The sequence below is a fragment of the Eurytemora carolleeae genome, unplaced genomic scaffold (genome assembly GCF_000591075.1).
Source record: "Eurytemora carolleeae unplaced genomic scaffold, Eaff_2.0 scaffold2497, whole genome shotgun sequence".
Taxonomy (NCBI): Eukaryota; Metazoa; Arthropoda; class Copepoda; order Calanoida; family Temoridae; genus Eurytemora; species Eurytemora carolleeae.
Window position 1 is genome coordinate 1 of NW_019398384.1, and position 13,719 is coordinate 13,719.

The following is a 13,719-nucleotide window of genomic DNA, read 5'->3' on the forward strand; positions in this document are numbered from 1 at the left end:
TCTCATCTTCAATGAACTGTTTAAAGGCATAACTTGAGTCTTAAAGTCGACTCCTATTCCAGAGTTTTCTGGGTCTCCCTGTAGATTTTTCTGGAGACCCCCAAAGGATAAGAAATCTATAATGATCTCTCGTCTGGATCAAAATTGTGCAAAGCTTGATAAAGCAACATTTGAGACCATACAGTTTGAATATCGTATATTGCATAAAATGCTCAGATTTTTTAATAGTCTCAGATCTGGAAAGTATGGGTTGTCTTAAGGAATTAAGTCTTTGCCACAAACTCAGATTGAAAAAACTCCTATTTCTGCTACCTAAAGAGTTAAACCTTTGATAATTCAAATTTAGACTATTTGATTGTACAGAATTTACACACTATAGTTTCAGTAGAAGTAAATATTTCCATTTAGTGTATAGCGCCGATATAAGGATTTATCTCTATTGGATAATGAGATAGATAGAAAGATAGATGTTACCGCCATGCAATTTCTATTGGTTCAGAATAGACACAAAACGAGGGAGGGAGTCCAGAGTTCCTCAAATAGTAATCACCGCCACCCAAATCTGTTTTGCGGCAAGCGCGCTCCTCACTTGGTAATCTCCACCACCTCAAATAGTAATAAGCCCAAAAAAGCATAAAATTAAATCGTTTATTTCTTAAAAATAAGACCATATTGACCTCTTTTAATGGCCCTATGGTGTACAATATTGTTAAAGCTTTCTCTATTGCTCCTTAGTTTCGAAAATAAATCAATAAATATGCCACACTAAGTGCTAGAAATATATTACGTTTTTTAGTTTCAAGTTTCGCTTTAAGAATGTTTGCGGCATTTTCCTCTGAATGTTGTTTTAAACTCCTTATATAGAGAGGAAACTTTAACCCATTCATTTTCAGTAGTACTCTTAGGAAAATGTTGTAAAGAGATTTGATAGGAAATATAAATAAGAAAAGATAAAATGGCCTTTGCTTGGTCATCATAAATTAAAATAACTAAATGTATTATATGTTGTTACAGAGCATAAAGCGTCACCAGTAACTTGATAAAACACTTATTTAGTGAAATGTGTCTGTTTACACTGCACAACTACAGTGTAAACAGACTCATTTCACTGAACAAGTTGGGTTTCAAGTTACTGGTAAATCTATTTGCTATATAACAACATCATATATTATAGTCGTCTTCCTTTTCCAGAGTTTTCTGGCTCTCACTGTAATTATAAAATAATTTTTCTTTTGTAAATTGATATCTGTTAATTAATTCGTATATTCTAATATCATAAAAATAAATAAGATATGTAGTGTATTTACTCATTTTTTCGAGTCCAAATGAATTTTAGTAAAACTATAAAGACGGATGGAAACCCCACCGCAATGAGCATCACAGATTTGCGACAGAAGGGAGACATAACTGACGCGGTTCGCCTTACCATATAATTATACATGCTTTGCAGACGGTACTTCATTTGTATATGAAATATTTGGCTGATGTAGAATCACCGCCTATACAATAACCTATTCTGAATATTTCATATACAAATGGAGCACCCGTCTGCAAAGCATGTATAATCATATGGTAGGGCGAACCGCGTCAGTTATATCTCCCTTCTATTTCATACTCCTTGTACCTGACCGAGCCTCCGCAATAACATTTTATATCATAGATACTAGAGTTTCTCACGAGAAAAAGAAAAAAATGGTCTGAGGTCATAACATTTGTGTGGAGTATCGTTGGTCTTGGTAACGCTTGATCTCGATATCCAATGTGGAAACTTTTAGATTTGAGGATCAACACTCAATTAAAGTTATTTTCTGTAGCAGGATATTACTGCTACAAAACTAGGTTTTTGGATGTTGAATTCTTTAACTAGAAATGAAGCTTTACTATATCTTATATAATCAGAAAGTGTCTAACTTTTAGAGTGATGTAAATATGAATGTTTTAGGCTAAAATATTCAACTAAAATAATATCTATGACTATAAAGTTTTACTCTGAAACTATTCCCTAAAACTGTCTTTTAAACAACAATTTAGCAACGCAAAGTCTAAGCAGTGCGGAGAGTATAAAAACTCTTATTTTTCGCTAATATCTTATATGTTTCTAGAGATTTGGTTTGCAGTACTTTAACATTCTTTTGTCCAACACTCTCAAAGATGGAAAATCTCTGATTATAGACTCTATAAGCCTAGTTGACTGCGCTGGGCTGTAGGTATAAAGTAGGTTACAAAGATATAGACGTCTGGGTCTGGGAATATGTTGCAATACATGGTAGAAAACAAACTGGATTTTTCGTTGCTATGCTAAGACAGTGATTTAAACATCTAGAGATCAGGATGTAAATATTTAAAGGTTTTCAAACATTTATGAGAGAAACATGCATTTTAGTTTATCTATATGTGACATTTTTATTTAAAAAATGTCACATTACTATAACGGGATATTCACAAGAAACAAGTTCTGACTTCTATAGACATAATATTACCCCAGACATTATAAAACATGCAATACCGGTGCGCAACATAAAATATGGATCAGATGCATAGGAAGGGTACCTTTGTTAATCGGGCATTAATAGCATGGAGGGATCCCTTAAAATTTGATATAGTATAAGACATTTTTTTATTATTTGAATTAAATTTTCAAATGTTTCCAACCATTTAAGCCCTGAATGCCTTTTTGATAAATTGCAAATTTGTGAAAAGTAATATTGAAAGTTTACTTTCAAAAGAATTTCAATAAAAAAGTTTCTTATCATAACAACAAAATAAATTGATCAAAACTTTGAGTTGTAACATTGTAAAACTAGAAATAATTAAGTTATTCATTCCAGGAACTAAAGGATAAAATTATCTCTGTTTTTCACCCCTTTTACATTCATTCTCCTACAAATATTCCCAACTCTTGTAGAAATCCAAAGGAATTGAGTCTTTGCCACAAACCCATATTTTCAAACTCTTATATCTTTGCAACCTTTGTAAACTTTTGATTTTTCCAACTTAGATCAATTAACAACAGATTCAGCCTGCTTGTAAAAAGCTCCATAAATTTTTAATGCATAAGTACTAGGCACTGAATCAGGCAGTTTCTATAGAACTGTACAAACGAATAATCTTCTAATTCAGGTTTTCCAGTTTTTTTAAATTATTATAATTTATACAACAAAAATTATTTAATTGTTTAATCTTTTCGTTTCTTTGCAACCTGATGTCGTAGGTCTTTGATATTTCAACCTGTAAATTTGATATTTCAACCTGTAAATTTGATATTTCAACCTGTAAATTTGATATTTCAACCTGTAAATTTGACGAACACATTAATCTCTTTAGAAAGGTTTTGATTTATTTGGTGTACTTTCCCGTTTAACCGCCAATAGTCTGTATGTATACTGTACAATCTTACAAGAGATGCCTTGTAAGCCGGTAGTTTTAAAAAACCGGAGTTTTCAGTGCTAGGTATAGGCAAAGTTTGAAAAATCAAGGGTTTACACCATCAGGTTGCAGAGTTATAGGAATTATCAATTAAAGATTGCGGCGATTATAGATTTGCTTTGGATTCCATTTGCACAAGTTTAAAAAACATTAATGTATTTTGTCAAAGAATATATAATTCCTCTTACTCTTAAAATGAAACCCTGCAGGAAAATTCCGGGCTGGGTTATTTCATTTTTTTTATTCTCAACTTAACTGATGTTTTGTGCTAATTTTGTAAACAATTTAATCATCTTTCAAGCTGCCAAATATACTTTTATAAATGAACGATATTTCTTGATAAATATATATATGGGATATATATCCATCAACAGATAATTAAAAAATGTTTGTATTGAAGGATTGAAGATTACCTCCCCGAATATATGGGATATATATCCATCAAGAGATAATTAAGAAATGTTTGTATTGAAGGATTGAAGGTTACCTCCCCGAATATATGGGATATATATCCATCAAGAGATAATTAAGAAATGTTTGTATTGAAGGATTGAAGCTTACCTCCCCAAATATATAAGATATATATCCATCAAGAGATAATTAAGAAATATTTGTATTGAAGGATTGAAGCTTTCCTCCCCGAATATATGGGATATATATCCATCAAGAGATAATTAAGAAATGTTTGTATTGANATCAATTTTGTACATAACCAGCGGTAATTTCCTAATATACGATTTTTTTACCACCGCCCCCTTCCCCTCCTATCAAGTTTGTACATGGATTTCACATTTAATACTCACCCGGACCAAAGTTAACGCCCGGTCTGGATGTAACGCTACACCGACTCGGAAATTAAAATGTACTAAGGCTGGGCCCGTGACATTAACATGTTGGAACTATAAAGCCCTTGTTTTTAGCTTTAGCTTTTAAGAAGCAATTGACAAATTGCTCGTAGATTTTTACGCGATAAACTTGCATCCTTAGAATCACTGTGCTATATTTAACAAATTAAATTAAACAGCTATAGCTATAGAAGGGGATTGACTAAGCCCATTATGAATGAAAATTAAAAAAGTTTGACCCCAGGATGATGATAAAGAAATTCAGATCGATAAAGGAGGCTATATATTAAGTAATATAAAAACATCAAAGTCAAATTGCAAATCTTCAGATTGGGACATTTTTAATCTTTGAATTTACCATTTTTAGCTCCAATTAATAAAAATTTGCATTTTGTGTGTGTCTGTTTTTAGTAACACTCTTTAGATCTAGACTGTTATGAAAAGCGACTAAACGAATTATAGATAAAAATCTAAAATTGTTGACCTCGTTCTCAGGATGAAGATAGAGAACCCTCACTCGTCCTCCACCTCGTTCTCCCACGCTGAGTGGGCGCACTCCAACCTCGAGAACTTCAGGCAATCAGAGGATGCACGACACCATTCAGAGGAGGTATTCACGCCGTTCTAACTATTAACCTCACGGTAATCTAGCTAGAACGAAGTATGTCCGAGCTCAAGCTAAGTGTTACGAGAAGTAAATTTGTCCTGGCAACGGTAAACTAACTATTGCTAGTAGTGTCCGGGCTTGCGGTAAAAATTACACACGCTAAATGTGTTCTGGGTCACGATAAACTAACTAAATCTGATTGTGTCTAGGCGTACGGTAAACTAACTATGACTAGTCGTGTCCGGGATCACGGTAAAATTGCTCACGCTAAATGTATTCTAGGTCACGATATACAAACTATGACTTGTCGTCTCCGGGCTCACGGTAAACTAACTGTGACTAGTCGTGTCCAGCCTTGCGGTAAAATTACTCACGCTAAAAATGTATTCTGGGTCACGATAAACTAAATAAATCTGATTGTGTCTAAGCTCACGGTAAACTAACTAAGAATAGTTGTGTCCGGGCTTACGATAAACTAACTATGACTTGCGGTGAAATAGCTATAGCCATACTTGTCCGGGCTTGTGGTAATATTACTGAAGCTACGCGTGTCCCCAGATTTACACTAAATAACCTGGAACTTAGCTTGTCCTGGGTCACGGTAAACTTACTAAAGCTAGGATTGTCCGTTTCATCTTAAAACATATTTCTGCTGCTCCTAATATCCCACAATCTTCTAGATTTGAAATAATAGCAGTTTAAAACCCGAAAAAGTTGCAACAAATACATCTGTTTCATAATTATTAATATTATTTTTAGTATTGGTATCTCCATAATAATCTTTATTGTTATTATCGTTATTATCATTATCTTAATTTAGGTTAGAAACAGGGCTCTTCGTCTAGTCGAAGATCGGGATCGAAGAACAGTAAGATCTCAAGATGATGCAACTAATAGGTAGGTTTAGTAAAGCAAGGGATGATGCAACTTTAGATTGAACGACAACATTTCCTTTAGATTGAATGATGACATTTCCTTTAGATTGAATGATGACATTTCCTTTAGATTGAACGATAACATTTCCTTTAGATTGAATGATGACATTTCCTTTAGATTGAAGGATAACATTTCCTTTAGATTGAACGATAACATTTTCTTTAGATTGAACGATAACATTTTCTTTAGATTGAATGATAACATTTCCTTTAGATTGAATGATGACATTTCCTTTAGATTGAAGGATAACATTTCCTTTAGATTGAACGATAACATTTTCTTTAGATTAAACGATAACATTTTCTTTAGATTGAACGATAACATTCCCATTAGATTGAAGAATAACATTTCCTTTAGATTGAAGAATAACATTTCCTTTAGATTGAAGGATAACATTTCCTTTAGATTGAATGAGAGAACAAGAGATGTAAATACCTGGAAAAGAGAATTGCAAAGAGAGCTTGATCTGTTGAAAAGAGAAGACCAGTTACTCGCAGGTCAAATTTACTAACTATCAGAGTTTGAAAAAAAACCCAGTTTTTTTAGTAACTTTTTCTGGTTGTTTAGAGGCAAGTCGTCAACTGGAGCATGCTATTCAACAATCTAAACGGCCTGAGGTATACTTTAAAATGTTTTTATCATTCATATATGTTGGCCAAATTTCAATCCTTTATGAGAAATTGGTTAAGAAGTGGGCCAGGGGCGTATACAATAGGTGGACTATGGAGAATCAGTCAACCCCCCCTCCCACTAGATGAGTCAAAACATGATTACAATGCTGCACACCTGGAAAGTTTTGTTTTAAATTTAAAATCCATATTTGCAAGGGTGGTTTCAGAGGGGGGGGGCAGTCCATTACCCCCCCTGAGTGAAATTTGAGGGGGGAGGGTTGTCTCCCTCATGGTTTTTTACGAAGTAATTTCTCATTTAAACTATAATTTTCATTTACATATTGTATATAAATAATACAGTTTACTTGGAAGTGACAACATTGTAAACAATAAACTTATATATATTCTCCTCCACCAAATATGCGCATTGGACAAATCTTATCAAATTTGTATCGGCCACTTTAGAGGGACGCCCCTCTATAACTAAAAAGTTCTATTTCTGGGGGAAATTTCTTTTAATAAGATTAAAGGGGGGGTAAAAAAGGGATTTCGCACTTCGCGCGATCCCCCCCCCCCCCTTATACTAAATCTTGAAACCACCCTTGCATATTTGTATTTTTAGGAGGTTGTTCATATCTGTAAGACTGCCCGAGAATACAGGAAATTGTCTTCAGCTTTCAGCAAAAAAATTAAAAATCTAATTTTTAATTTTAAAAACTAGGTTTAAGTTAATATTTTAATATAATCAAATTGTAAATCAACATTGGTAAAATGTGAAAAAGAAGTATCACGCTTTTTCCTTGAACAAAAATTTTCTTTTTATTTCTGAAAAAAATTATGTCTCTCAATTTAAATGAAAAACTTTAATTCTTTCTTTATATTACATTATAAAACATCTTATATTGTATATCTATATTTTACCTTTTGTGTCTTAAAATGTATGCTAAAAATTTTCTGCTTGATACTTTCGATACACTTTCCATAAACGAGAAATCTATCGTCGTTTTTTGACCTTGAAAATTGGCGTCCGTTTATTATAGTGCTGATTTAGATAAATTAAGTTAAGATAAAAAAAACGGCGCTATGTCATTTGTCTTAATATCACTTGTCCTACAATCATTTGTCCTTTAGTCATTTGTCCTGAAATCATTTGTCCAACTCATAATTTGTCCTACACTTAGTTTGTCCTACACATGTTTTAAAAGTTTATGAACTTCAACTTCAATAAAATATTAAAAAAAATTTTATTTCAATATTTTCTACATCAAATGATAATTTTAGCTCATAATAAAGTGCTTAGGACAAATGATGATGTGTAGAACAAATGTATTGTAGGACAAATGACTTTTTTCCATAACTGTAGAACAAATGATCTGTAGGAAATATGATTTGTGGGACAAATGATGTGTAGGACAAACGGTTTTTTGGACAAATAATGGTAGGACAAATGGTTTTTTGGACAAATAATGGTAGGACAAATGGTTTTTTGGACAAATAATGGTAGGACAAATGGTTTTTAGGACAAATAATGGTAGTACAAATAACTGTAGCACAATTGATTGTTGGACATATGAGATAGCGCCATCTAAAAACTAGTGTAAAATGTTCTTAAAATTTATTTGTCATGTTAGTTCACTGCTTATTTATAGAACTTGTTAAATTTCATTTTTTGATTAAAGCCTGGCCTACCCTATTGTAAATAGAGATGGGCGCGTTTTTTTTCTATCTTCAATTTGTTCGTTAACATTTTGACTGATCCATACAGTGCTAATGATCGTTAACAATGTTGAACTGTTCGTTCGCTTTTATTTTTGTGAACAATCAAATTCGTTCATTGTTTGTTAATTTAACAATGTTTCGTTTGTTCACAAAAACGATGTACATCTCTAACTAACTTGATAGTCGGAGAAAGAAGACAGTATAACCGCTGCCTAGGGTTGGTATTGACCAGGTCAAGGATAATGTTGAGATAGCCCTGGACACAGAGGCAAGAGAACTTAAGGAAAACAGATTTTCTTAAACCTTTGATGCTTCGCGCCCCTCTTTACATGGTATTGAGTATTTCGTTTAGTTCTCTGTTCTTTTCCATTTATTCTAATTCCCTAGCTGGGTTCCCTGGATTGGTTCTAGGACAGAAAATCTAAATCTTGTTTTAGAGAGTTCACGAAGGAATGCGGCAACACCAAGAGTTAGCTGTTGCACAAATCACCAGTAATGAAATGATTATGATGGCTTTGAAGCAGGTATAGGGTTCGAAATATACTTAATAGAGCTCATTAATCTTACAGTACAGTGTACAACTTGATCTAGATGCCTGAAAGTTGGTCTGTAGGCCATATGTTTAAGTGATAGATTGATATTATAAATATACAAAGTTGTAGTATATGTGCTTGTTTGTATGTCCTCAAATTATTGGGAAACTCGTTCGACTCTAAACTGGGAAGCCTGAATGTACGGTACAACGGACTTAATATACAGTACATGTAGTATCGACACGGACCATGCAACTTTTAGACTGGGGTGATAAATATTTGGGGAAAGCTGTACTATCATGAAGAAATATCCTAATCGGCATAATATATTTTACTGAAATGTATATGGACGAAACAGAATTTGACCAAAAAACATACAATAATAAATAAAACATGAAGAATGTAAGTACTTTTTGAAGACGGATCATATTAAGCCCAGCTAATAATTTGTGAGATATGCTTTCAATTATTCGGAATTACAAATAAATTCTCTAAATCACCGACTTTTTGGATTTTCCCAAATTTTCCCGAATTGCTTAGGATTTGCAACGGAAGAGCACTGCTATTGAGATTGATACGACCTGCTTCGAGTTAAACACAAACTCTCATGAGATAGCAATCCATCCAGGCATAAACCAGGTAGACTATTGCAACATAGATATTTACAAATATGTCTTTTAAAATGTGAAATCCGGGAAACTCTTGAAATAATCTGCGAATAATTTTTCGATGAGATTAAAACTGCTGAAGATTGCAGATTTAAGCTTTAAAAGTTTGATGAAACTGAAACTTTAATTATTTTGAGAGAAACCCCGTTAATTTTCAATATTGGTCTTTATTAAATTTTTTTTTGAAAGCTCTCGGTGCTCTAGCAACATGGGGTTCTCAGTGCAAAATGGTTTATAGAGTAGAGTAGAGTAGTTTTATTTTTAGGTGCTGTAAGCCTTAGTTCAAGTGACCTCTCATGCATAGAGGGTAATGTCCGATTTTCGACGGTCATTTCTCTGTTCTTCGAATACAGAGATCTCTTTGTGTAAATATATCGAAACCCGCTTGAATACCCGTAAATCACTGTTTGATCCGTTACGTGTGTCTCTTGAATTACTAAATGTTTTACAGTACAGCAGTTTTTGAATATGTAAGAGCTTGTAAACAAATTGATCTACAACTAAAACCGTTTCTGTAAATTACTGAAGATAAGACAGACAACTTTGAGCAGTCAAAGGTTCTTGTGTATACTCTTGTGAATCCAACATGCTACTCTTCTAATGGAGGGTCACTTTAAATTACGCCTATAGTTTCTTTAAGAAGGTTCTGCAACCAATGTGAACTATATCTGTTTGTTCTCTAGGCAGATATAACTAAAAGTTCCCCCCAGTCCTGGGTCAAATATTCAGACAAAAATATTGAAGATTCAACCAATGCCAGGTATTTTTTAAAGGAACTCTTTGTGGAATTTTAAAGCTATTTTTGCATCGGGAAATAAACAGTGAGACCCAAAAAACTCTGGAAAAGAAAGGCAGCATTTAAAACAAATAGAAATTTGAAGGTAACAATACAGTGGTCATCAGAATAAAATGGAATTAATGAATTTAAAAAGTCGATGTAATTTCAAGAGACTTTAAAGAGTTATGTGCCCTGATCTCAACGGTACCCTTGAAAACTTTGATGGGGGAAAATGACAGAGATATTTTCGTTTTTTCATATTACAAATAGTTAATTTCAATTGGGGCAAACGACAATATCTTCTATAGCTTTAATAAGATAGAGGTATAAAGGGTATGGTTGTGAATTTGGTATGTAACTTTCTCATGCAGTGTAACTTGAAATAATGTCAACAGTCCCTTTAAGGAGAGAATCCTTGAGACTGAAGAATCCCAGCACCTGCTGCAGAACCATCTTGAGCTGACCCTCAGCGAGATCTCTGAGCTGGACAAGCATATTCAGATCCTAAAGGTGAATTACAGTGGACTAGGGTCAATCTAAATTCTAACCGAACCGACCCCTGGTCCCGGGCACCGGTTTCTTTACTAATCCACATTGATCTACAGGTTGAAAGGCTGAATAATTTTTCCAATTTCTTAATTAAAGTGCTTTATAGCTTTTAAATGTGAATGTATAGGTCCTAGGGTTACCAAAAATACAAGTATAAGGTTAAGGCATTGCAACAGAAATTCAATCAGGGTTCAGTCATGTGTTTGATGTTTATTCTGAACCAATAGAAATAGTATGGCGGTAACATATATCTTTTTATCTATCTTGTACTGATACTATGGTGGACAGTACCTTACCCTTCAAAATTGTAGCAACTTTCCATAGCAGTCAGGATCTATGTAAATCTTTTATTTGAAAACTTCAAATAAGTACTAGGCTTTCAGGGATGCTATAGCAGTCTGGATCTATGTTAACAATTTATTTGAAAACTTCAAACAAGTACTAGGCTTTTAGGGATGCTACCTCCTTGTGTATACATTTAATTGTTTCTTTTCGCTTCGATTTAAAAAAAATCAATTTAAAGATTTGGCCCATTTTTCTGTTTTGAACATATAGACGGAGTTGAACTGCTTCCCTTTTTTGCGCCGGATCAAGTGAAGAGAAGTGGTTCAACTACGTCTACACGGTTCAACTATTTCTCCCAGGAATCTCTGAGGGCTAAAGAACCCCCGCTGAAGCTTGCAGAAACAAGATTGGAGTTCAGAACTCACAGGAAACTTGAAAAACCTTGATTTTTCAAAATTGCCACATTTAAAAACAATCTCTGCCGTAACCTTTTTTTTTCAAGAGAGAATACAAAGGAAATTAGCCTCATCTTTTCATTTAAAAATGGTTTAAGGTTTATAACACATTGAAAGGTAACATTACTGCTTAATTCCATCAATATAATTAATCCTGCTGCAGTGCATACATGAATATTTACAAATTACACCCCGCTTATTAATATAATTAGGGAATCATAATCCGATGATTATAAGAACATGTTTAACATAATCCTAAAGTGAAAGCAATATTTTTGTTTTTTGGCAAAAAAATTGTATTTTTGTAATAATAATGAAAAATCAAGAAAAACTTATCTACAGGCCGGATATAGAAGCTTGTAATGATTCTCCCCATGGAAAGTAAGAAACATGAAGAGAAGTGGTTCAACTACGTCTACACGGTTCAACTATTTCTCCCAGGAATCTCTGAGGGCTAAAGAACCCCCGCTGAAGCTTGCAGAAACAAGATTGGAGTTCAGAACTCACAGGAAACTTGAAAAACCTTGATTTTTCAAAATTGCCACATTTAAAAACAATCTCTGCCGTAACCTTTTTTTTTCAAGAGAGAATACAAAGGAAATTAGCCTCATCTTTTCATTTAAAAATGGTTTAAGGTTTATAACACATTGAAAGGTAACATTACTGCTTAATTCCATCAATATAATTAATCCTGCTGCAGTGCATACATGAATATTTACAAATTACACCCCGCTTATTAATATAATTAGGGAATCATAATCCGATGATTATAAGAACATGTTTAACATAATCCTAAAGTGAAAGCAATATTTCTGTTTTTTGGCAAAAAAATTGTATTTTTGTAATAATAATGAAAAATCAAGAAAAACTTATCTACAGGCCGGATATAGAAGCTTGTAATGATTCTCCCCATGGAAAGTAAGAAACATAGTAAATAAATTGTATTAGTAATTAAACTTATTATTAACGCTTATGAAACTTTTGTGTACTTTATCTTTCATGCTGACTTCAGTCGTAACTCTGATCTTAGTAAAATACAATGAATAGTAGTTAAACTAATAAACGTGGGTAAACCAAGTCTCTTGTGCACAAAAAGGTTTAACTTGTTCAACTTCTGCTCGATTATTTTACAAGGTCACGTTGTTACGCTTTTTTGTTTACACAATATAGCTTAAATCATGATGATGTTCAGGGCCGGATACAGGATTTAAGTGAGGGGGGTGCTAGATTTATTTTGTTTTGTAACAACATCAAATACACTTAAGTATTGCTTTAATGTCGTCTTCCTATTCCTTGTTTTCTGGTTTTCACTGGTAGCACTGTACAATGAAGTTTAATTGGTTCCGGGATATTTTAAAAAATATTATTTTTTAAAAGTTATTTTTTGAATAATTTTTCAGTTTAAATAAAAACAAAAATACCTACAGTTTAACCCAGATCTTTGGAGAATAGAAAGAATTTATTAAATTTATAGAATCGAAAAAATTTACAAAATCTTTCAATGTTTTATTTTACAGTGATAACCAGAAAATTCTGGAATAGGGAGACGACTTTTAAGCTTAAATTATGATATTAGATAGTCCAATGAGCACGGGAAATAGAATTTATTCAGTGTGAACAGACCCATTTCACTTCATTTGTGATTTCATAGTGTCTAGTTAAATTTTTTGCCCTATAACAACATCAAATACACATTCGTATTGCTATAAAGTCGTCTTCCTATTTCGGAGTTTTCTGGTTATAACTGTACTATTTTAACTAAATTTTAGTAATTGTAAAAATAAAAAGAAAGTCATGAAATATGCGGGAACAGTTATAAAGAGCTCCATATCATTATTCAGTTAAAAAAACTAAATATCTGCAGCATTCCATTATCAATAGGTTTTGAATACGACATTTTATAAACTATTTCGATGTCTCCAAAGTCTGGGCTTAACAATATAAAACACTATTATTTTGGCACGACGTATTATACAGCTTTTGCGCATAAACTTTCTCTGTTTATAAATGTTTGAAGAAAATATAATCTAAAAAAATGGGTTGACAAGTTGATCCTTCTTACAGCCAAGATTATCACGTTTAAGGTTTAAAGAAAAAAAAACATTGTGAATATGACTCTACAATATAGGATCCATAGATATACAAGAATATCTATGATAGAATCACTTAAAATTACGTGTTCAGTGTCCGAATTTAATGAATTTAAGCCATGTCTCAAATCTCCCAAAAACCGGTTTTAATTGACCGCCGGCTTAAATCTTGAAAAATTTAATACAAATTTAAGTGGAACCAACAATATTTGAGCCG

General features: G+C 33.0%; 1 protein-coding gene across 1 annotated transcript; it reads left to right on the plus strand.

Annotated features, from left to right (window-relative positions):
• The first annotated feature begins 3,075 nt into the window (after positions 1 to 3,075).
• Positions 3,076 to 11,797, plus strand: LOC111717304 (tektin-3). Its single transcript, XM_023492803.1, has 14 exons — positions 3,076 to 3,120; positions 4,767 to 4,881; positions 5,699 to 5,775; positions 6,220 to 6,311; positions 6,382 to 6,431; positions 7,048 to 7,085; positions 8,361 to 8,427; positions 8,582 to 8,668; positions 9,218 to 9,316; positions 10,029 to 10,105; positions 10,193 to 10,226; positions 10,529 to 10,633; positions 11,317 to 11,384; positions 11,755 to 11,797. The coding sequence occupies exons 2-14, from the start codon at positions 4,768 to 4,770 to the stop codon at positions 11,795 to 11,797; spliced, it is 951 nt and encodes a 316-aa protein (XP_023348571.1). The 5' UTR covers positions 3,076 to 3,120; position 4,767.
• Positions 11,798 to 13,719: the final 1,922 nt, after the last annotated feature.

Bases quoted from the DNA above. Each gene is read 5' to 3' on its own strand.
- LOC111717304 (XM_023492803.1), top strand. From the start codon at position 4,768: ATGAAGATAGAGAACCCTCACTCGTCCTCCACCTCGTTCTCCCACGCT. The intron at 6,312-6,381 runs GTCAAATTTACT...CTGGTTGTTTAG, and splicing joins AGAAGACCAGTTACTCGCAG to AGGCAAGTCGTCAACTGGAG. The intron at 11,385-11,754 runs GAAACTTGAAAA...ACTTATCTACAG, and splicing joins TTGGAGTTCAGAACTCACAG to GCCGGATATAGAAGCTTGTA.